The sequence below is a fragment of the Passer domesticus genome, chromosome 3, assembly GCF_036417665.1.
Source record: "Passer domesticus isolate bPasDom1 chromosome 3, bPasDom1.hap1, whole genome shotgun sequence".
NCBI classification, from domain to species: Eukaryota; Metazoa; Chordata; class Aves; order Passeriformes; family Passeridae; genus Passer; species Passer domesticus.
The window spans coordinates 71,473,483-71,499,692 of NC_087476.1; the positions used below are offsets into that span (position 1 = coordinate 71,473,483).

Sequence of the window (26,210 nt, forward strand, 5' to 3'; positions counted from 1 at the left end):
CCCATGCATTCCTCTCCTCTATGCATTTCAGTTTTCTTTTGAGAACCGTCCCTTATTTTCCAAGCACAGCACTTACTGAGCCCTAGTTCAAGAGTCAGCATTTCCATGAGCACGAATCCCAAAGCATGTGAAGTTGGAGTTGCAAGCAGCTATTGATCACCTACAGAAAGGCTGGTTGGACCATCCTGGCCAACTGCACACAGGAGTGAAACAGCCTCAGAGTTAGAATTCAGAGTATCATTTAATCACATTAATGAGGCACCTCTTTGCATTGCTGTCCCTAATACCCTGCCTTCAAGGAGCACACATCTTTCCCATCTACAGCCCAGCCAGGCCTGTCACCTCATTACCACCCCAGTGCCTGTGCAATGAAACAAACAGAAATGCAGCTGCCTACCTATGTAAAAGTGTTTAATGACATTTCTCACAGAGTCTCAAATTTCTCCCTTTTCTACAGCAATATATGTGCAAACCACAAAGTATTGCTGGTGTAATGATGCCATTATCAGCTCCCCGCTTGCCTCTGGGCATGCCAGACAGAATGAACTACTTAGCCACTTCTTTTTTTATGCTTTGGAGCTCCCAGTGACTTTCAGCATCTCCCACAACTGGCATCTGAGCTGGTTAGGTTATGTAAAATAAAGATGGGCTTTGTGTACAGATGTCAAGGGGCAGCAGCAAGGCTGCAGTGTGTAATTGAATGAATACTGGGTGACTGACCCAATTGTACCAAAAATGTCTCATAAAATTCAACTCTAAAGACCCAGACCATAATAAAATGTAAAGTGCAGTTTTAGCCAGAAGAACAACAGTATATAGATAGCAACTCTAACAAATATCTTCCGTGTGCTCTTCCTCTCATCTGTTTCCTTTCCCCACAGAAAGCCCCCCCCCCCAGGTTCATATATTTCACTGCTCTGCATAATTCACACAGCTAACAGGAAGAGAGATCAATTTTTAACCTCTTTTGAAGCAATGCATCCAAAACAGCATGGCCAACTAGGACGACGTTGTCAAATATGCACTGCTAACAAGGATGTACAAACCCATGCAGACTTTCAGGACCAGGTGCTGAGTGGGAAAAAACATTCTCTCTACACCCAGATTTCTTTTTCATGAGTCTCTAACAAGTCACTGAAAAATAAATAAGGAATTAAATGCTGCCACTTCAATGACAGCAAAACTACAGTTTTAAGATAATTTTGTGGAACTATACTTTTAATGGAATTTTGTATTAATCTGACCTATATCAATAAAGGATATCATTAGTAAGCAATTAATTTGACCCCAGCTAATGATAGCAGGATTAACCAGAGACTCAAATCTAAAGATCCTTCTGTTACAGATACAGCATTCACACAGACTCTTACAAGTTTTTGTTTTATTTATGGCATGAATTTCACAGTAATATTCTGTTTAAAATCTTTGTTAGCCTTCAGAGTGATACCAGAGGAATGCCTTACCCCTTGCAGAGATTAGCCCATCATACAACACACACAGAGCAATCAAAACCATGTACAAACCAGCCATGATTACCAACTACAAACTGCTTTTAACTACATTTATTCCCAGGTTGTTTTCTTCTACCACAAAACACTGTCACAGAGAAGCCACTCACAAGCTTTCCAATTAACTGACAAGGTAATGACCCACAAGAGTAGCCAGGCAGTCAATACTGATTCATTCTACCAACAAAGAGCTTTAACCGCCATGATCTATTACATGTGACTTGAACCAGAAACAGCATTTTCTTTTACAACCACCCTGGAGCATCATATTTCATTTTAAGAGGGGTATTCTGTCTGCTTAAAAGCTGCTTTAGGTATTACTACAAGGGTAAACGGCTTTAGAAAGAGCTCTTCAGAATAACACAAAATTCTTGCCTGGGAAGGCGTCCATAGTTTTGACTCGTTGCTATTCTTCTCTGACAGAACAGCTAATCAAGAGTTTGACAGCTTCTCCTCACAATCTTAGCAATCCATTATGAGGACTTCTCAAATTCAATATAATCTAACCCTATCACAGAGAAAGCAAAATTCCAGCTGATGAAAGGACTAGAGCAAGATAGGAATTCAATTAACACAAATTTAACTGATTAAATATGAAGGACGGGAAAGGTTTTTAACACTTGCAGAATCCACAGCAATCTATACATCATGTGCAGTATATATTCATTCATGTAGATGGCCACAAAGGCCTTTCATTTAAATGACATGCCATGGACTTATAGACATTGTGAACCATTAGGAGGAAAGAAGGACAGGAATGTACACGTTCTGTGTCCCAGAGTATCACTGCGTACAGGCTACACTAGAATAGGAAAGCAGAAGCTGAGGAATTATGCAATTTCTGGATGACACATGAAGCAATACTTTGGCAATGTACAGACTGGCTGGAGAGCTGCAGGAGGGTGTGGGAAAGCATTCCCACATGTTCAGAAAATAAAGTTGATCTGGCACATAACAGCAGAATATGGGAAAAATTTTAAGATCCAAACACTTCAGGCAGTACCCTTTAAGTACCTCATTTTATTGAAATTAAAGAGTAGCTACTAAGTATATTTAATTGCAATAACACACTTGGAACCTGCTGAGATGATGATGCTCATAACTGGGAATGGTGTCCAGGCAAAATAAAGGAAGACATTTCAGTGCAATATTGGACAGAGGGAAGAATAGGAATCAAGTGGTTTCCACATACCTCACTCTATCACAGCTTCCCACATTACCACAGAGGACATTAAGTGTCACGATATAACAGATAATGTTATATCCTTGTTTAAAATACCTTTTAAAGGTACATTTAAAATACCTTTTAATAATGTTTAAAATACCTTTTAAAGAATCTTCTGAGAAATTTAAATATGCATGCAGGAATTACAGATACTGTGGAAGTGTCTTTGTTCAAAGGAAGGCTAACTAGCACAATACTGGGAAGAATGGCTTTCTCCAAAAGGAAGGCATGTTTCTGAATGTCTTCCTTCCACTATGCTAGTATACTTCCCTTTGCATACCAAACTATTATGTATTTATATTTTGCTTCCTAAGAAAAAATTCAAAGAATGCAAATGGGCAAAAGGCAATTCATGCTGTTCTCCACATTCAATATATATAAATATGCACACTTCTTAAACAGAAACTGTTCCTGTATTAATAATAAAATTTTTATACAGCAACAAAAAGTGCAGTCAGAATTTAGTTTTGAATCAACACAGCAGAACATACCACACACAGAATACCACTATAAAACAAATAAATCCTGCATTAAAAATTCTTATTTTTCATAGAGAAACTAAGCTGCCATCTCTGATCCCTGCCTGAAAACACTGAATGACAAGTAAAAAGTCTTTAACAGCAAGTATTCTCCTTTACATTACTGTCACCTGAAAAATTATTATAGATCTTGTCATTACACTCCCAATCTCCACACCACAATACAGTGCTTAAGCAAAAGGCATTTTAATTTCTTTAAAACTAAGCACAAGTCAGAACAATTTAAAATTACCCATATTTGAATTTCTAATTCAAGAACAACAGCCTAGAAGCCCACGCTCAGATTGTATGCAGAAAGCATGATGGGCTGAACCCTCAATTCATATGAATATGTATTTCCTTCTAGATAAAAATCAGCAAATTTAAACCCTTTACAGTTTGAATTTGGCCCAGAGTAATGAGACTGCCTGCAAACAATAAGGTTATTGTGATCATTGTCATGCTCACAACCTGCAAAGACCATGGCTTTTACAGCTTTATGTCTTCTAACATTCTATTCTTCCTCCAATTCTGAAGTCATAAGAAGCTACACTCTTAGAAGATCAAAATATATAAACCAAGCCCTACACTTGTAATCTTGCTTTTAGCAACAAACAGAAGCTGACCTTCAAACAAAGCTTTTGTCCAGTCCCTTGCAAAAAAAACAATCACAAGTGCTACTTGGGGAACCTTTGGTGTAAATGTCTGCTACAGTCTACATCAAGGCAAAAATCCACCAGAAGTCTTCAGTATATGGACTTCACCGTGCCTTTAGGGAATAAATCCACAGTATAAAATGAATTCAATCAATAACTTCCTTGTATTTTTATAATTCTCTTAATGGGCATATCTCAGAAAGTTTTGAAAACAACACATAAAAAAGAGCTTTGAACAAAACTATATTTAAAAAGAGTCATCTTTAAGCTTGACATGTACAACTGGGACTAAAGAAAAAATAATGAGAAAACATACTTGTTTCCACAGTTTTTTTGAGGAAAACCGTCAGATTATTGTTTACAGATACCATGGGCAGATTTTACCAGGACAAGACCTACAGGGCGTTGCTGGCCCTACACTTCTGCTCAATTAGGGACATTCAGGGCTAGAATACATTAAATGCACAAAGGTAAACCATCACTTTTTGTTCTCTTTTCAAACTCTCTACCACAAAGTTTGATTCTATCTAATCAAGCAAGAAATGGGATAACAAGATTTTCATTCTATGTGATTGTCTCATAAGCCTGTCTGGGCTACACACCTGAGTATTACCACACAAAGAAAGTAATTTTTCAGTCAAGAACATAAATTCCTTTTCATCTTTGTGCAATGATCCATGGGACTTAAAACAATGGTATTTTCATAGCAACATATCTTTTTAATGGGAAGTAAAACCACCCTTTAAATCCAAGTCAGGGTTTTCCAAATAAACTCTGATTTTTTTTTCTATGATAATGCAGCCCACAGAAAACTTCTATATGATGACAGAGCTAGTTAAAAATTATAAAAATACAAAAATTTCTGCTCAGCTGATGTTGTAAAAATCAAGTTTCTCTATCTAAACCTGAAAGTGCTCTTGAGGAAAGGACTTGGACATTAAATTCAAGGAGAGAAAAGTTGTGTTTAACTCATAATAAAAATGAAATTTCTGGCAGTTGCAATGACTAGTCACCTGAATTAGAAGTAAAATGCAAAGTCTCACCTTGGAAAATTTCCATCCTCAAAAATTAATCTGATCTGAGACAACAACTATCAAGAGATGTACTTTAAGGCACAGGACAATCGCACCTTCTGCACATTTCAATCTACAAAGTTCTCGAAGGAATATGAAAGAGAACCTGAAATTATGCACCTACCTCTGAGTGATCAGAGAGCTGGTTTTTCTCCAGCAATTTGCACTTCTTCAAGCTATCATTTGCAGAGCAGTATTTCTTCACTGTTGCTATACATCAAGGATTGCTTCAACGCATGTGCTTCCCCACTCAGAAGTTTTCAAGAGTCAGAACTGGAAATACACTTTCTCAATGTTTGTATAACCAATAGAGTTTCTCACTGACTCATGGGTTGCTCAGTGACTGTACTTGTCTTTGTCAACTCTTAAAGCCTTACACCTACAGGAAGTGTACTTTAAAAACTCATCATCCTGCCCAGCTCTTGCACACATAAAAACTCTAAAGAGTCAACTCGTATTTGTTGAGTGCTGCCAGAGAGTAGCCCCAGTTAGGAGACCTGAAGAAAAATCAGGGCATTGGATGGCACTTCACAATTTTTTATAAGAACACTTAAAAAAGTGGTTTCTTAAATACCAGTAATACAAGGACAGAGGCAGAATCTCATTATGGTTCTGGGATTTTTACATAAAATCACTCCAACAGAAACAATCAGTTCACAGACATCTGAAGATGCTGCTAGCATCTTTAATCATCACAACAAGCTCAATTTTTATTACCATGTATTGAGAAATCTCCTGGTCCTATGAATCACCATTCAGACAGCCAAACCAGCTGGCTGTTTCAACCAACCAAACCATTCATATGGTGATGGGTTTCCCACCACTCTTCTACCAGCTGATGCTGCAGGGCAGTTGAAGCAGTTGTTGCTTCAGCTGCTATCAGTAACAGGAGCATCAGAATGAGAACAAAGGGACAATCAAACAGCTATCTGCAGGAGCAGTTCATCACATCCTAACTAATACTTTCCCCAGATTTTCTGACGTATCAATAGATCCCCATTCTTCTTCTACATCTGTCTGGAGTGCACAAAAACTAGAGTTTGCCCACAGCAGCTGCAATTATTCTCCTAAGAATAACATCCATTTTACTTCACTAACTGAAAGGTCTGTCCCTGGGTACTGTTGCTAGCTGCTTCTCTTCATTATATACAAACTAATTTAGTATCACACATTGATTGAGACAGCTGGTCATTTTTCCCTGAAGAGAAGTAAATCTTATTGTGCACATACCCAGAGGAATCAGCACATATGTGGCTGGGCTGTATAGTGCTACATCCTACTGGATGCTGTTCAAGCAAGCAGGAGAAACCAGATGCTCAGCAGGGAAAACCAGATTACTCATTACACCATACATGTGAGCACCCAAGCAAGTACTACTTATCCTTTTGCTGCAACTTTTTCCTTCTATAACACTGCTTGGAAGGAGAAAAAACTGCCTTTAAGATTGCACCAAAACAATTCAGGTTGACAGCAATGGCTCTGTGCTCCATGTTGAAGGACTGGCTCTTTCCTTTCCCTGCTCTGTTTTTAATTCCCCCTGTTCTTCCCAAGGAAGGCCAGTGCCTCTGGTGTGGGAGTAGACTTTGTAGAAGCCCTTTTTTCTCCCTGCAGTGGGGGTCCCCTTTCCTCCTCCAGTGGGATCAGAGTCATTATGAACTTCTGAGCCATGTTTGCCCCTTCACAGAAAGCAAATTAATTTCATTTGCCCAAGCACAGAAAATTTATGGCATGCCAGGCTTTCATTACATAGTTCCTCCTAGCGATGCTGCCACAAACAAGGAAACAAAGCCACTTACCCATGAACTCTACCCTTCTATCCTAGGCAAAGAACAAAGGAATGAAATTAATCCTGGGCAGACAAAATTGAGAGGAAAACAAGAAAGATGAACCTTCTAATTCTATCTACAAGAAAGATGAACCTCCTAATCAGTCAGCTCACAAAAGATGAGACAGAGCTCTTCTTTCACGTATGACTTGTCTTAGACTCTCACAAAAGACTGTAGCCAAATACTTTGAGAAAGCTGAGATGATGGCCTTGTCAAAGACAAACCTAGTATGGGACTAGCTGAAAATGAGACAATCTTATTATTAAGGCTCAAGCTGGATTATGACATTTGATAAGAAATTGTGAGTTCCTCCAGAACGGCTATTACAAAGACCCAAAGGGACTCAGGTGGGCATTTGGGATAGTGGCTTTCGAGGCAGAGGACATTAAGTAATTGAACACCTTGCCTGGACTATCAGAAAACCCATCTGCAGTAGGACTCCTGAGGGTGGAAGAGCAACGAGTGCTGATTGCCACCTCAACGGTGCACCGCCGGCAGCATTGGATGAATTGAGATGCCGTGATCCCCATCCACAGAATGATCCATGAGCTGGAGAGCCAAGGGGTGATCAGCAAAACCCACTCACCCTTCAACAGTCCCATCTGGCCTGTGCGCAAGTCTGAAAGAGAATGGAGACTGACTGTGGACTATCGTGCCTTGAATGAAGTGACTCCACTGCTGAGCGCTGCTGTGCCAGACATACTGGAACTCCAGCACGAGCTTGAGTCCAAGGCAGCGAAGTGGTATGCCACTATTGACATTGCCAGTGCATTTTTCTCCATTCCTCTGGCAGCAGAATGCAGGCCTCAGTTTGCTTTCACCTGGAGGGACATGCAGGACACCTGGAACCTACTGCCCCAGGGGTGGAAGCACAGTCCTACCATCTGCCATGGACTGATTGAGGCTGCACTGGAAAAGGGTGAAGCTCCAGAACAGCTGCAGTGCATCGATGGCATCATTGTGTGTGAGAACACAGCGATGGAAGTATTTGAGAAAGGGGAGAGGATCATCCAGATTCTGCTGGAAGCCAGCTTCACCATCAAGAAGAGCAAAATCAAAGGACCTGCCCAAGAGATCCAGTTGCTTGGAGTAAAGTGGCAAGACAGTGACAGATTCCCACTGAGGTCATCAACAAGATCACCGTGATGTCTCCACCAACCAGCAAAAAAGAAACACAAGGTTTCCTAAGCACCATAGGTTTTGCAGAAAGCACATTCCCAAGTACAGCCAGATTATGAGTGCTCTCTACCTAGTTACCCACAAAAAGAACGCTTTCCAGTGGGGCCCTGAACAGCAGCAAGCAGTCTCTCCCAATGACAAAACACGACAGCCCATTCTAAATCCTACTTTCTTAAGTTAGTATGTGAAACTATGTCAAAGTAGTTTTTTTCCAACTTTACTGAAGTAAACAAAGTTCTCTAAAAAAAACCCAGCTCTTTTGCCTTTATCAGGCTTTGTCCTCAACTGAAGTTGCTGAATACTTTGCATATACCCCAACAATAGGATTTACACCCCCTTGAGTACTTGTATTTAATTTCAAATTGATCTTTCTCAAATGAACTCCACGCATCACAAAAGCAGAGTGAACTGGCTGCATAAATGTTCACATTCAGTTCCTTGCACCACTGGCAACTTCTAATAACTGATACACATAACAGAGAATTTCCTTATCTTCAGATGGTCCCACAAAACCACCATAGGAAAAACACCTACTCATCAAAAACTGTTCCATGTGAAGAAGAGGTGGAGCATTCAAATATTTTGAAAGGTGTATAATTGAATTTCTTTCAACCAGCAATCAGTGCCCAGACAATAGTCCAGATGGAACTGTGCAATTTATTTTAAGAATGGCATGCTGTAAGAACACATGCGTCTGTAGATATGAATAAAACAAAGAAATTGCAAAATAAAATTAAAAGTGAACTAAAGTAGTTTCCCTAGTTTATGTTATGAAATGGAAAGAAACAAATAAAGGAATTAACTGATATTGAAGTGACTAGGTCAAATAATTAATATGGTCTAATTTTATAATGAGAAAACGCAAGTTACGCTAGTTAAAAACACATATTTCTGAAATGGTGTCCAGTAGCGAACATGAAAATTATATATTTAGATACCTTTTGCTATCTCCAGACGAAAGTACTTCATGCTGAAACACCAAGACTCATTTTCGTCTGATTTCAGTGTGTTGTCTTCAGTTAAAACACTGCCATGTGTCAGAGTGCACACAACACCAGCTGCTCCCACCTTTTAAATGCATCTCCATGCAACATCATACCAGTGAACTGAGCTTGTGGCCTGCAATTTCCCCATTTTAAAATAATTATTATACCCTTTAGGTTACCAAGAGCAATCAAGCCTGTCTGGATGAGCAAAACAAACACATTCTGCAGTCTCAGCCTCAGTGAGAATTCCCTGTCAAAACATTTTTTTTGCCCATTAACCAGCAGGTTTTAACCATGTCTTCCAACAGCCCTCAAGTAAGGTCCCAAGGTAATGTGCCTAACATTTCTAAATTCTACCATGCTTTAGGTATTGACAAAGGCTCTTGGTATTTAAAAAGTTCAGCACATACCAAAGATAAACAAGGCATAACAACAAACACTCCTGAAAAAATTACAACACTCAACAAGAAAAATCAGCTTAGAACCAATGCTCATCCCAGTGTTGTATTTGACATGCTCTTTTCCTCCTTCACATACAAGGGCAAGTACTTGGCATGTATTATTTGTTTAATATTCCTCTCATGTTCCTGGAAGTTTGCTTCAATATATTGAATATTTTTTTATCTTTTAGTGAACTGCAAGCCATCAAATACAATGCATTACAGAACAGATTGTCTTAAGAGATGCTTCACACTAGCCCTGCCTGTGTTACTCCAGTGCTGAATGCAATTCATGTAGTCAACAAATAATTATGCAAAAGCACATTATAGCAGTACTTTACTGACAAGCACAATGTTGGTAGAATAAAGACAGAGTATCTTGCAGCCCAACAGTGAGGAGTTTGTAATTTACTGTCCATTGATATTGACCTTTCTACATAATCACTGATCTCTAGCACATGTGCATGAATAACAGCTTTATTTCTCACACAGATAGCTCTAAATTTAGAAAACTCTTTTTCTCCTCTGCAACTACTCAGAAAATCAAATGCACATTTCCAGAAAAATCTCTTTCAGATTAACTATGCCAAGACTATGGAATTTAAAACTAATATGTTAAACTAACATCAACCAAGTATTTAAACCTGTTACCCAATAAACAATACTTCTTCCACAAGAAGTACTGATCTAAAACAAGCCAATGCAAGTTGCAACCATGGAAATTCTGGCAAGACAAAGGAAAAAGAGTTTACAGAAAGCGTGGTGAAAAGCAGGATGCCCAGCAAGGCTGCAAAATCTCCATCTTTGGAGATATACAAAACTCAGAGAGATACAGCCCTGAGCGACCTGATCTCACTTGGAAATTGTAGCCTCACTTTGAGCAGAAGTTTAAGCAAGGTCATCTCCTACACTGTTGTTTAACTGTATGACAATCTGGGGGATGCCCATAGGCACACAGGAATTATACCCACACCACATGTCTTACCATGTGCGTGATGTGTTTTCATTTTAAAAAAGATTCAGACATAAAATCTCTGTACCTGAGGTATGATAAACTGCACAGCTCAAAAAACAAGCCACCCATCAGTTAAGCTCGCTGTTAATCTGAATAAACCCTCGCTGTTAAATAACTGCATTTACATGTTCTGTATTTGGTTTAGCTGAGATGGAGTTAACTTTCCCCACAGCAGCCCCCACAGTGCTGTGCTTTGGATTGGGGGCTGGAAAGGTGTTGGTAACACACCAGTGTGCACTGGTACAGCATCAGCACCCTCTCTCCAACACTGTGCCCTCTCACACCTGCAGTAGGCTGGGGGTAGGCAAAATCCTGGGAAAGGACGTACCCAGGACATCTGACTCCCACTGACCAAAGGGATATTCCATACTACAGGATGTTTGGGATGTCTGCTGATGTAAAAGCTAACAAAAGGAAGAGGAAGCAGGGGCATTCATTATTTATAGTGTTCATCTGGACATCACCTGATGATGGAAAGGAGAGAATAAAACCTCTGTTTGCATGCGTGCAACATTTTGCTTTTGCTTTAGTAAACTGCCTTATCTCAACCCACAGATTGTTTTCCATCTTATTTTCTCTCCCCAGGCTATTTGAGAAAAAGAAGAGATAGAGTGGCTTGGTGAGCACCTGGTGTGCAGCCAAGGTCAACACACCAGAGTCCAAAAGCAGAACTCCAGCTATGGGAATGAGAGCAGAAGCACCTGACCACAAAGTAAACAATAACAACAAGAAAAGTTTCATTCATTGCATCTTTCAAAAATTAACAGAAAGGAAAAATTATTTTAAAATTTTCATTCCACTTATGAACTTATTTTGAATAAAGAATGCCTGTTTTCTCTCAAGCGACTGTGTTATTCATGGTGCTAGTAAACAAACAAGTCTGAGAAAATTCCTCCTGAATCCATACTATTTAACTCACTTTTAAATAACTTTCCAGCAAGGTAAGTGCAACAGCAGCAATAAGAAAAAAAATAATCTGAATATTCTTTCATAAGCAAATCTAAAACTAAGAAAACTCAAATCAGTTTCTTAGACAGACTGCTTAAGATCTTTTATTCCTCAATCTCAGAAACACAGGCATAAGATATTAAAACAAGCTAAACTTAATGCAAGAAACTATTTCTCATAACCTAATTTGAACTTATAAACACATGTCAAAAGAGAAGAATACATCCTCTATAAAATGTTCTGCTGACTTAAAAAAAAATCTGTATAAATTAGCACACATGAGCAGCAATTTCTCATGAATGTTAATACAACCAAACTAAATCCAATAAATATGATGGGAGATAAAAAAATGCAAGCAACATAGTTATTGCTTATCTGGAAGAAAAGTACATTAGGATAAACAGGAATTTTATTTTCTCTTGGTGACACAGCAGCAGTACCACTTTCAAAGTCCCATCACCAATGTCCAGTACTTCAATTGCTTTTTTAACTTAAGATGAGGTTATTTCCAAAATACTGCCAAGAGTAGCTACTTTTCCATTTAAAGCATGCATCTACTGCTCATTTAACTGTGAGAGTCCCAAAATTATTCATGCTGCATCCTCTTCCCCACTGCCTCAATCCAGCACTCCTCATCACATCGGACTTTATTGTAATTACAAATTCATGGAAGCAAGAAGCATCTCTAATATTTACTTGAATGGTGCCTAGTACGCACTTTCAGGCTGTGAGAAGTATGTTTGAATTACTGCATTACCCAAGTGGGGAAAGAATTCCACCAGCTAACAAGAAATAGTGTAAGCTGATGATAGGAATTAACAGTTGATGGACACACATGCTTTCTGTAGGTGAGTCTTCACCATAAGAGAACATTAAGTGCAAGACATTCAAACAACTACAAACTCCTCCAAGGAAGTACATCAATATTAAAACTCCAACATCTCTTCTCAGAAAGTTTTAAAGTGTTTAAATCCAGATAATTAGCTGGCACAATGATGAAGAAAACAACTGACACCCAACTCAGCAGAACATACAGGAAGATACAAGATTCTACATCTAAATTGGAATTTAAATACCTCTTTATTGCTCCTGGAAGATCTAAACTGAATGGAATACGATAGGAGGATGCTAAAGTGTCGTCCACAGCCTTGCTTATTTCCTGCAACTCTCTCAAAGAAATGCACCCAAGTAAAGCAGCCAGTTCACAGTCCTGTGACTGAATAAGCCTATCTTGTTCTTCAATTTCTCTTCTCAGCTGTTGATCTTTTCCTTCTAATATGGCCAGTCTTGTTCGAAGTCCTTCAATTTCTTTCTGCATAGAACAGAAACCAAAGTTTACAATGAATCTTATGAAAGAAAGCCATTTGCCCCTAAGAAAAAACAGTACAAGTGTCAGAAGTAGCATGAATTAAATTTGTCCAATTTAGCAAACATTAAATGAGACATCCTCCTGCTGAACACAAAAATTCTTATGTCAGTTGTACTCAGAAACTCAACACCTCCACTTCAACACCACACTTCATGTTCCTCTTGAAACACCTACTGTCAGGCCTCTTTCACCTTTAAAATACATAGGTATTTCACACGTTCACCAGCTAAAAACTTGCACCAAAAAAACAAATGACAGATCACCCAGGGCAACAGACTCTTGCTCTACAGACTGGCAGCTAAACTGATCAAACATCTATCCTGAAGAATATCCCTACAATGGTTTGTCTGATGGTTCCAATTCAACATGAAGCACAGGATGCAAGCAGAGAATCACTTACTATCTAATCAGTCCTTCTGATAATTAACATTTCATTTTAACTAAAAGCACAAAATCCTTCCCTTGACTTAAAATGCACAGAACATCAGTTGCATTAATTTTTCTAGAAGTGAAAATTATGTGCATTACGATATTGATGCTTCCTGCAAGAGCAAAATACAATTTTTAGACTCATAGAATTGTAGAATCATTAATGCTGAAAAAGACCTCCAAGATCATCGTGTCCAACCTTTGATGGAACAGCACTTTGTCAACTAAACCAGAGCACTAAGTGCTACGTCAAGCTGTTTCTTGACCATTTCCAGGGATGGCAAATCTACCACCTCCCTCGGCAGCCTACTCCAAAGCCTGACCATCCTTTCAGAGAAGAAATTCTTCCTCATGTCCAATCTTATTCTCCCCTGGTACAGCTTGAGGCCATTTCCTCATTTCCTGTCACTTGTTACTTGGGAGAAGAGACCAACCTGGCTACAACCTCCTTTCAGGTAGAGAGTGATAAGGTCCCCACTCCTTTTCTCCAGGCTAAACACTCCCAGCTCCCTCAGCTCCTCCTCCTCAGACTTGTGCTCCAGACCCTTCACCGGCTTCACTGCCCTTTTCTGGATGTGCTCAAGCACTTTATATCCTTCCTGAAGTGAGAGGCCGAAAGTTTAAAAAAAAAATCTTCATTAATTTGTATATCATCCTTGCACAGGTTTTTCCTTGAAAACCCATCCAAGGAAGCAGCACTTGTTGAAGGAAACTGGATTGCTGAGTTAAAGTTGTTATCAAACTAGCTGAACACCATACTGGAGAATATGATTCTATTCCTATGCTTCTTACTGTCTCTGTGAAACTTTGCAAGCCATTTAAAATATTATGTCCACACATAGCCACAGATTGTATGTTCACAATTTTCTATACAACCTGCAAGAGATCTCTGACATGCTATCTATAGGCTCTCAACAGAAATCAAAGGTCAATTTCAAATTCTGATCACATTCAGTCCAACTAAAAATAAAAATTAAAAAAAAACAAATGTTTTTAAACATTTTTAAAGTAAAAAACTAGGCATTACAAAACTGACATTAGAAACAACCATATGGCTTTTTATGGCAATTTACTTCTCCATTCTGCATCTGAGCAAATGGCAGTAACACCCAAAATGGTGTTGCAGAGATAAAATTAAGTGGGTTTTAATCACTAAGATGCCATGTTGATTAATACTATCAAAGGAGCCCACTCACAAATTAATAAACTTCTATTCAAAAGAAGGTTTGACTGGAACACACTAAAAAGGTTCTGGGGTCAAACACTGAGTAATGAAGATAAAATAGTATTCTGAATATCTGAACAGACACTTCAGTTATGTATGAGGCAGGGATCTAGGGGGGGGAAAAGGCATACTTCAATATTACAGACTCTTATAAAACATATGTACTACACACAGATAACAGACTTTGGCATTTCTTTGCTTTTTAGAGTTTCACTTGATAACTTTAACATTATTTTAATGTTTTCAATGCAATTTACATGAAGTTTAGTTCACAAATTTTGTTAACATACTTTCAGGTTTGCTGCACTGTAACCAGCTTTCTCAAGTATCACTTAAAACATGAAATGGTCCTTGTATATTCAAAGGTTGACTAGCTCCAAAATTTCAACTTATAGCAGACCTGCACACTAGGTTCCTCAATTATTTTCCTCCTTCTTTGGTTTTAGACATAGCAAGAAGTGATTGGTGTAGCCCATGTTTCAACCCACAGGCATTTGTCAAGGACAGAAAGGTCAGCAGACCAAAAACATCAGTTTTGTTTCTTTCAGTCTCAAATTGGGCTTTTAGGGTACACAAAGGACAATTCTGTCTCTGTTTTACTAGCTTGGGAATACTGCCAAAATCTTAATAGGCCCTACTTAATACAGAGACCTCCATACTCTGTGAAAACATAGTAATTGCAATCACTGCAATAAGCAACCTACATGGGAACAGAAAGCAAGATGCATGGGATCTGGTTTTACAATCACACTTTTAGTACTGAAACGTACAACATACATAGATACTTGAAGCACACAATCTGCATTCACAGAAAGAAAGCTGCTCTGCTCAGGAATAGTTCACAGGCATTCTTGGGAGCATGGAAATTTTTATCAGTTAACTGGAATATTCCCACATTCTTTTCCAGAAATGCAAAGAAGCCTTTAGCATGCTCTTGGTCAGCCTCCAGAGACAGATTAAAAGGGCCTAAAGTCTCAACATGGAGCAGCAGATGATATTCATCTCACTAAAATAAGCTGGAGTTCTAGTTTGCAGATTTAAGTTTAAACTGGGATTTTCAACAGAATAGCTAATAAGTACTGACCGTACCTCTCCAGCCTCTCTTATGGACTGATTGTCTCCATGAACTAGAGATTACAATAGAAATATTAATACATAAATTGTAGATACTGCCACAGGTTTTCAAATCCCTGAAGACAAATGCAGAACCAACAGAAAAGAGCAGAAGAAAAGGTAAAGTGGGGCTGATGAAAATTTAAAAAAAAAATAATTACTTCTGATCATGCAAGATTTTGGGCAGGAGCAATCACCACAGATCAGCCTTGCCCAGAACCTTGAATTCTGAGTAATTTTGATAAAATGCTAATAAATAGCATGTCTGTATAATGGTGTGGTTAATTTTTCCCTAGTACAACTACAGAAGAATAAAGATTCAGCTTGAACAAGTGTAAAAATTAGCTGTTGTGGAGTCTTAAGTGTAGCAGTTTTCAGTTCAATATCTTGAGGTGGCCCTTGGATGCCTAGATTAAAAAAATTTTCTGCATACTGATAATGCTGAACTGCACTATGTCTCCTCTTACTTGTTGATGAAATGAGCCTAAAAAATATAAAGGTAATGAATACAATAAAAAAAGAAGACATTTCTTCACCTAAGTACAATTTTGCAATGACCACATGCTCTTCTCTGTTTCTTTGCAGGTTTTTTATATATATAAATGTATATGTGTACACAAACAGAAATCACTGTACTATTGGATCCACCAAATGAATGAAAATATCACAAAAAAATATTTCAAGACAAGACCACAGAAAAAAAGGAAAACTAGATCTACTAGCTCTCTGAGGTGTCACATCGCTGAGTGTGATCACCAAGGTTTAAAAGACACATAACTAGACAGTACATTGATATTCGTGAAGGATGGTGGAAAGAAAAAGCTACATTTTGCTTAAAAGGCTTGCAGACTTAAAATTGGACTAAAGCCATCTTGAAACATTCCCTTTGCCAAACTATCATGCTGTGACATCACATGTCATTGTAAAGCTATTGTTAGCAAATGCTAACTGCTCCGTGATGATTCCTTCATCCTTATGAAAAGCATCAATCATCTTTCAGGAATAAAAGCTGGTAAATCATGTATTTATAGTAAATTCTAACCAGAAACGGATGAAAACTTTTTGTCTTCAAATAAAAACTTCGGAAGATCAGTGTAATATTAAAACATCAAATTATAACAAAGAGCATGCTTAAAAAGATAATGAGGAAAGTTTAAGCATGCACACAAGCCACCAAATCTTCCAGCTCTGCGTTTCTGTAATGAGATTAACACAACTCCTGTGGCTGCCATCTCCAGTCATCACTTAGATTATCGACTGGACTCCAGCCAAGGCTCTAATTACTACACAGAAGAAAGTCGCTATTACAATAAATTTATTTAATTCTGTGTGACAGCTTACAAGGTTTTCCCCCCGCAGCACTGGTTCCTATGCACAACTTTCCAGTCCTGTTACCTGTAATCGCTTCTTTTCTTGAAAAAGATGGTTTCGTTTTGTGGCCGAAACCTGCGTCCTCTCCTGGGAAGTTGATCTCAAAAGTCTGAGCTCTTTTTCATGACAAAGACCATTTTCTTCATGTCTAACCCTTTGGAAAAAAAAAAAAAAAAGACAAAAGCTAAAAATTAGTAGTTTTCATGAGTTTCAGTGTCTCAAGGATTAAACAGATCAGACTGCTATATGTTACCTTTAAAGTCATAACACTCCACCACCAGAATGATTACATTTCAAACAGATACAGTTATAGAACAAGAGATTTTTTTCCCTTGGCATATCTTCCTTTATTATCTCAAACATTTGCACTGTTTTTACAACATGATGAAGAAAGAAAATTGTAAGCTTGTATAGCTTCAGGCTTCCCCCAGCTTTATCATATTTGAGAAATTTATCCATCACTGCCTCGAAAGAGACAAAACTAAGGCATGTAGTTTCTATCAATACAGAGAAAAATCTCTTAGACAGAAGTTTAGAAACTTGCCAAAGCCATTTTTACAGCTTCTGTCAGCTTTTGGAGACTACATTAGAGATCATCTGGAGTGTTTGCTCCACAATGCCAAATTTTACTTCTCTCTTGCACAGCGAGTTCTTTCAAAATCACAATCAGTGGTCTTCCTCCCAGTCATCAGTTGTAAATCTTTGCAAGACTGGACTCCATGGTAATCAACACATTATGTTAAGTATCAATTCCATAATCTGCCTCTCAAAATGCACCTGCAAACAATGCAAACCCATTTTCATTTCCGTTCTCTCCTAAGGGCACGTGCACTCGCAAAGGGCAATTGTGTTTCTGTGTCTATCTTTAGAGACAAGTGCATGCATCTCCACATAAAGAGTACAGATTCATTTCAGTGTTTTCTTTAAAAAATACTGTGTCTCAAACAAAGTGTTTTGAGGCATGATTTCCCCCTATAATCTTGCAAAGCAAATCCATCCATGCCCCATATAAAACATGCATCATAAATCTGGTGTAAGCATGATTAACCACACAATTATGATCTCCATGCACAGGTGTTTGACAAGTGTGTAAAACAAGAGGTTTTCCTCTATTCTGCAGGGCCATCAAAAGACACACTTGCTTTACTCCCTCTCTGTGGGTTGCAGAATGTACTGAAAAAGCAAAATAAAACTTCATCACTAACATAGGTAAGATTAAGCAAGATAGACATAATGAGAGTGTAACTGCATTTCTGTATTAACAGCATGCACCAAAGAGACACCGCTGTTATGAGGAGCTAGGCCATCACTGTGCCTTACAGACATTACAGGTTCCTGTGGCTCTGACCAGACACGCTTCCCAGCAGCTCTGAAGCCACCTTCTTCAAGCTGGAGCTGCATCATTCCTAGAGATGTACATAACAAATTTCCAAGTGGCTGGTCAAAATTTAGAAAAAATTCCATTATAAACATATTTTATTTTCAGAACCTTCTTGGAAATTCCATGTGCATCTGTCTACTTGGTACTGTTGGAAGATAAACAATATCTCTCTGATGTCACCAAACTTGAGTGATTGCACAACCACAGCATTTGCTGTTCCCAAGCTAAACATAACCAAATCTGGCTCCCACCACATGCCCCCAATATTCTCTGTCAATATCAAATGCATTCACTTAAAAACTAATTTCATAATTTAATCAAGTAAAACAAAACTGAGGCATGAATTTCAGCTTCATATCTTAAATAAGCTGCCATACACATTTTTCTTGCGAGAAGATAAGATTGCATTTACTACAGTCAAATTGCAGTGATCTAGTCTTCTGAGGCTAGTCTGATCATTTGTTAATTTTCCAAGGGGAAAAAAAAAAGTTTTCTTGGGTATACTGGTTTTGTTCCAATTAAAAATGAAAACAAAAACTGAAGCCTACAAATTTTCCTTGAGAAAGAAGTTATGTTTTCCATTGTACTATCTAAAAATATTGTTGTAACAGAAAGGATTTAAAGCCCTGTACAGAAGGCAAAGGGTACTCTTGCTGTATCAATGACTCAGGGCACAGAAAAAGCAAAGTAAAAGGCTACAAGAATCAAGCAAGCAAATAAAAGGGTGTCACAATAACAGTAGTTGAACTTAAGATCAAAGAAAGGAGTGTGCTCAAGACAAAAAAGGGAAGAGAATATTCATCTGACCCTGAAGAATGGCATTGCTCAGACTTGTGCAAAGAGAAGAGTTACAGACGTAATCATCCAAAAAGCAGAAAAACTTTCATAAATACATTAAAACATCTATTTTATATCTAAAAGCATTACATATATATATTATACCACTTAAAAATAAGCAAACTGTATCTGAGGGATGCTTTAGTGACTAAATTTCCATGACAAAGAAGACAACACTACCCATAATGTCAAAATCATTATTACTCATTAATGCATAGACCAAACATATCTTAATGAAAAAATAGAGGATGACGTATCCTAATCTTTAAGGAATGGTAAAACAGCCTCTTAGAGCCTCAGAAGTTAGAAGGAAACAGCTCTGAAGGAATGCAGCTTATTATAAACCTCCCTTGTTACTAGATGCTATAAATAGAGACTAAAAATTTCCTTCAGATTCTCCAATTTCACCCAAAAAAATCATATTATCTGTACTGATTTTATCTCATTTCCATGTCTATCAAAAATTACACACAAAGGTATTGACTAGCACACTGCAGCCTTCGTATTAACAAGCTGCCAGAAAACAAAAGACTTCTCTTCTTTCATTTGTGTGATTGCATTTGAGAATAGCTTTCAATTCCAATGAAGTATCCTCTTCTAACAACAGTAACTAGGAGCACAGATTAAGACAGACTAAGAAATAGAGAATATTTTTTCCCCTAAACTATCCCTCTTGGGCCATCTGACACATTTCGCTTTCCTCCCATCTTTGAAGTTCTCCCTTCAAGACGAGGTTTAGAATTTATTTTTGTGACTTTGTACAATGCTGAGCTCAATACTCTTATCTAAGAAGTGTCACACAAAAGGAAGCTCCCAAAGATTTATTCATATCAAAAAATAATCTGGTTTTTACTTTGTATTTAAATATCCTTTCATTGCCTGAAAGGGAGCATCAGAATTAACTCCACAGGGAAGCATTGCTCAAGCTGCGTTGCTGTTCTATGCTCAAGCTGCCGTGTCAAGGATTCAATCCCATTCCCACTCAACATCAATGAGAAACATTCCATTTAATTTGCCTGTTCATCATGATCAATGTTTTTGGGGGGAATTCTGAAAGAACTGTAGAAAGTAAAAAAAAAAAAGGGGGGGCAGGGTGGGATTTTCATAAACAAGCTCCATATGGACACATTAGATGGTCATTAAAACTCTTTATTATAATTATTCATAAGTGTATTCTGCATTTTGAGAAAAACAGAAGCACCATTTTACACAATAATGAATCAACAAACTTACCAATTATCAGCAGCCCAGTGCAATGTTGCCTGAACTTGGGTCATGAACCTATCCAAAAAACTGCTAACAGAGGGATGCCTTGAAGGAAGCTGAAATTTTAAAGAATTTTTCTCCTTCTCCAGTTCTTCCAGTTTCCGTCTAAATTTATCAGCTAGAAATCAAAGTTTAAAAAAAATGTTAAACAATGAGGACAGTGATGAAAGGGTGCTGTTTTACCTGGGGAGGAAAATAGTCTCTCAACAAAAAGTAAAATCCACCTCTCTGATTGTTCTTCTTCCTCTTTTCATAAAATAAATTGGTCTGTTCTGCTCAAGGACAAATTAACAAGACTATAATGTAAAACATCAGATAACCAAGATGCCAAGCTACTTTTTTCTATGACAAGGACAAAACTGCAGGCTTTACAGCACTTTAATTTCATAGAGCTCCAAAGAATTGGCTTGAAGTTATCATCCATGCCCTTCTTAGAGTAACAGCTGAGAATTAAATTCTAGGAAAAGTGCTGCTTTTCGCTGCACACTGCAGTTTGTCTTAAAACTTAGCAGTTAGATATTTTAATTTTGAAAAAATTAAAAATTTTATTAAAAATTTGTATTGTTATTAGGTCAAGAACTGAAGAATCACATATGATATAGCAGTGTACTTCAGCAGAAAATGCACGTGCAATTATAGCAATTAATCAATTATCACATTCCAGGCTCTCCTGAATTATGCTCAGTTTATCATCCAAAAAAAAATTACCTCCAACATTAAATAAAAATAACAATAGTCCCCAAGAAACTGCTTTGATTGTATACATTTCTTAGTGTGGCCACCTCTCTTATTTGTTTTCTGTCTCTGTAGAAAACAAAGGAACATCATTCTAACTACTAATTCTTAATGCAGTACATGTATCTTCTATTGTGCCACTATACCAACAAAATCACATACATGACAGATAACAAGCCTATCATCCAAGACAGAACACCTTTGATGATACATTAGTCAAATTAGAGAGTTTAGAGTAACCCACAAATGGAAAACCTTTACAGCTCAGTACTCTGCTTGTGACCTCACTGCATACAATTTTGTGCGATTAGCAATCCTTTTAACATTTTCAATATGTTACTATCAGAATAGCATCCATCTGTGCATGCTTTTTATTGCTTATTTTCTTTCTTTATCCTCTGAGGGGATTTAACATGAGAAGTTGCTTACATTTGCTGGTTTAGAGAAATGATGCATTTTTACAAGAATCTATCATTAGTATTGATCTCCATTCTGCTTCTGTGCCAACAGGGTAGAATAAAGACAGAGACCTTACTAATAAGACTAGATCTTTCCCCTGTCCCAGCACTGTTCTCCAGGGTGAACTGACTTTTGTGTTGTCACCCACATGTAAAATGTCAGAAGGCCTTGCTGAAATGAACACTCTACCCCTCATGTACCCATGTGCATACTATCCCTGCAAAGCAGTGGAGGTGAACCACACCTGTGATGCATTTCTCAGGGGCCACAGCTAAGCAGATTCACCCTATCCCTATCGCCCCACTGAAATTAAAATTTGAGCTGAGATCAGACTCTCAACCCTATATTTTGACCAGAAAAACATATCAGCACTTGCATGCTAATATGCCACTTGGCATTTCAAACTCAGCCATCAAAAACACCACTGTTACAAAGAGAACAGTGAGGGCTGAAAGGGTTGGCTAGTGACCAATGACCACTGAAGGCCAAAACACGTGGAAACACTTCCTTTTACTCACACCATTCGCCACTGGGATCCTGGGAGTTGTGGCAACCCTCTATAGCCATTTAACAACGTCATCATTGTTCTTCGACATAATTATGCTTAACTGTGTTTGTGTGTCCAGTTGTTTCATTATTCTACTCCTACCCCTCCCGGCCCTAGAAACACGCTATTTTGGGAAGGAAAACAGATGAGGGAATCCAAATGCCAATTCTTTCTCTCTCTCTCATTAAGTCTTGGCTGCATCCTGCTTCATATATTCCAATCTACACAGTATTCAATTAGTTTCTACTAACAGACGTTTCTAAATAATTTGTTCCACTGGCATCTTATACGTAATATGGCTGCTCATATCCACTTATCTCTCTGCACTAAATGATTTTTTTATCCTTTCATTTTTTCAGCATCACACTTAAGGATTATGACTTAAGAGACTCCAGCACTAGTGAGCTGAACACTGCAGCATTCAGCTTTTAGAATCCTCTCCTGGAAAAGAGATCTGTGCCATTTGACCTGGCTGATATCTTTAGTGCATGGAGAGACAGACCCAAGAGCCTCAGTGCCAGCTGCAGAGCAGGGAACCATGCAAATAAGGTTCATCTCAATCCAGCTTTTAGTGCTGTGGCTCAAAAAAAATCTGGATCAAGCACAAGTAATGGAAATTATCAGAAGTCTAGCCAAGGATGTGGCTAGAGGGAATGTGAAAGGATGTGAAAGAGGGAAATAAGCAGGGTTCCTCAGACTAGCAGAGATACAGATTGAGGTAACTTCCAGTACTACTACAAGCCAGCAAGCTACAAAGAAAGCAGTAATAGAATGTTCTCTTAGAACTTGAATCCTCAGTTACAAACCTGAGTTGCAGCAAATGATAAGTGAAAAAAACATTGGGTATAGTGAAGCACGAAATCTAACTGCCAAGGTTAGACAGGAAATCTCCAGTGTTGGTTTTCAGGTCAGACAAACATCTCTCAGGAATACCTCTGGCAGAGTTTAAGGGTTGAGGCCAGAAAAACCAAGTGCATTCCCTTGTTTGAACACGGAAAAGTGCTGGACTCTGCACCTGGGATGGGGCAACCCTGGGTGTATGGACAGACTGGGGAATGAGACACTAGAAGGCAGCACCATGGAAAGGGACCTGGGGGTTCTGGTCGATGGCAAGTTGAACATGAGCCAGCAGTGCCCTGCAGCCAGGAGGGCCAGCCCTGGCCTGGGGGGCATCAGGGACAGCATCCTCAGCCAGGCAAGGGAAGGGATTGTCCTGCTCTGCTCTGCACTGGGGCAGCCTCACCTCGAGTGCTGGGGGCAGTTTTGGGAGCCACAATAAAAGAAAGACATTGAGCTGTTAGGGAGTGCACAAAGGAGGGCAATGAAGATGGTGAAGGGCCTTGAGGGGAAGGAATTTGAGGAGCAGCTGAGGTCACTTGGTCTGTTCAGCCTGGAGGAGACTGAGGGGAGATCTCACTGCAGTTACAGCTTCCTCACGAGGAGAAGAGGAGGGGCAGGCACTGATCTCTTCTCTGTGGTGACCAGGGACGGGACATGAGGGAATGGCCTGAAGCTGCACCAGGGGAGGTTTAGGCTGAATATTAGGAGAAAGTTCTTCACTCAGCTGGTGGTTTGGGCTCACCAGGGAAGCAGTCATGGCACCAAGACTGACAAAGTTCAAAAAGTGTTTGGACAATGCTCTCAGGCACATCATGTGATTCTTCGGGCTGTCCTCTGCAGGGCCAGCAGTTGGACTTTAATGATCCTTATTCCAGCTCAGAATATTCTGTGTGATCTCTTCCACCATATTTTCTAGGATTTTTCAGCCAAGAAGCAGACACAGAAGGCCTTTGCTATTGCTAAGTCATTAGACTCACGGACACAACTTTTGTTTACTTTCATTTTAGTGTTTTAACAATTTATTCCAACAGAGAAAAGAACTCACTGATAGACTGAGACACCAAAAGCAACTACATGCACTTAGGTATCTTCATTACAAAGAAAGCCTTAATACTTTCTCTATACCATTCCTCACTTCAAAATAAGTTACTTAATGGACAGCTTACATGCCAAAAGCAAACTCCCCCGCAGTGTGATGAAATTCTTAAATGAACAAACTTTCAGGTAATCAATACATACTGTTTTACAGAAGCATTTAAAATGAGGCCTAATTGTCTTTATCAGACTTTTATTTCACTACATTCTGGTGCAAGCTTGCTACCTTGAAGAGTCCTATGGATACCCTAGACAAAGCTCCTACTTCAGACCAAAGAGTAAAAGTTAACTCTTAAATTACCCTCTACTGCAAGCCATTACTCTGGCATTCACTACTGCCAGTGCACCTCAGATATCCCACTCACTTTAAAGCCAACCATAGTACAGACCTGGAAGATGCTGACTAACTGCTGTTCTCAATTAAACAAGCAGCAGTCTGAAAACAGTAGTGTCTCCAAAGATCATGCTTTGTAATAGCTTTGAGTAAAGGAAGCAATTTCCATAACTTCTAATTGACCATGTGAGAACATCTGGCTACCTCTCTACTTTTTAAGTGCTCTAACATTGGTTTTATTCCTCCAAAGAAAAGGTTCACTTTATCAGAACTATTTATCATCATTTAAAAAACATTTAAGAAAATCATCTCAGTAAGGACAGAACCTAATTTGCTATATACTGCATATATTTATGTTTATTTTTGTCTGCGCTAATAAGTGGGAAGATAATCAATCATGCTATTCCACGAATTGCTGGACATTAAAAAAGTGTTCCTTCAGCCAGTTCAATTAGGGAAGGTCATTTGATCTTGCACCACAATTCAGCAAATAACCTCTTCCGCTTTGCCCTTGCATCCCCACAAAAGCTGAAAGCCCTAAAACAGGATTTAGGTAGGATTTATAACCATAACTCACACACTGCAGCTCTAAAATATTTTTTCTTGCCTGCTAGATACTTCTGGAAACACATAATCTCCCCACCATTCACTTTCTTAAAAACTGTATGGGTCCAACATGATGATGGAAGTGTCTTGTATGCTCAGCACCAAAGATAGTTAAGTATTTTGTAAGAACCAAAGAAGTCCCAGGTTTAGAACCAAAGACCCCTCTTGCAGCCTGTATCCAAAACCACAAACAGTAACATGACTTCAGAGAGGAGACTAAGAACCAGGGTGCAAAGTGCCCCTTGTTGTTCCCAAATCTCTGATGTCTGTCAGATAAAAGACTTCCCTTCTATCCACCAGAAGCTTCTCTCTTCTCAGGTGATCTATGCTTTTGGTCTCCAAAATACATTATAACAGAACACAAAAATTGAATCATTATTTAAACACATACCCCATATGGTAACTTGAGGACTTTAATGTTGAGTTTGAATATGTGAGTGAAACACATCTGGAGAGCAGACTAGTAAGCAAGGTGTCTACAGCCCAGCTACTAGCATTGGCCTCCTGTGAAATAACTAGCAGGAGAAAACGCAGATCAATTCATATCCAAATATGACGCATAAAGACATTTACTGTGATAAGAACTGAAGGCATTACAAGCACCTGGAATACCTATCTGCTCTTAAGGATAAAATAATTAACCATTTAACAGTACCAAACATATACAATATCAAAAGTAAAGACACTTGATATCTATAAAATGCAGCTCAGATTACTCTTGGATAGTCGAACAGCTAGCCCTTACCATGTGCTGTCTGGTCACCAGTATAGAGCAAACCTTTTCTACCTTCCATTCAGCTCTGCATGTGGAAAACAGCAAAATAAAGCCATTGCAAAGTCAAACCGCACACCTGGGCAAGGCTGACTCCAAGAAGTCACGGGGCTGGGGACAGACACCACTGAAGCAACAGGAGAAGCAGAGTTATGCCTGTGACTGTGGGGATCAAAAGAACATCTGCAGAGCAAAACAGTTCAGTATATAGGCCCCACCATCTGCATTTTGGAAGGTCCTACTTCAAACTAGGTTTAGTGTAAAGCCATGGATTAAAGAACAGATAGTTGAATTCCTCTGGAAGTTCTACAGCCCATCTTCAGACTTTGTCTCACTTGAAAGAAAACCAACCCACTGTACTACAAGACTGCTCTACAGTGCAAAGCAAAGCATAGCAAATGGGACAATTGGGAGATTCCTTCCAAAGGCTCACGCACCTAATCTGAACTAAAATTAT

General features: G+C 38.7%; 1 protein-coding gene across 14 annotated transcripts in view; it reads right to left on the minus strand.

The window, feature by feature from the left end:
* DISC1 (DISC1 scaffold protein) overlaps positions 1–26,210 on the minus strand; it is a 193,679-nt gene that overhangs the window by 102,476 nt on the left and 64,993 nt on the right. For all 14 annotated transcript variants that reach the window (XR_010358920.1, XR_010358919.1, XR_010358918.1 and 11 more), the window contains 3 exons: positions 20,333–20,483; positions 16,906–17,035; positions 12,451–12,686 (listed from right to left, as the gene is read on the minus strand). Coding sequence is in view for 11 of the 14 variants with exons in the window: in XM_064413843.1 (XP_064269913.1) it covers positions 12,451–12,686; positions 16,906–17,035; positions 20,333–20,483 (517 nt within the window). In the remaining 3 variants the exon portion in view is untranslated. The remainder of the gene's footprint in view (positions 1–12,450; positions 12,687–16,905; positions 17,036–20,332; positions 20,484–26,210) is intronic.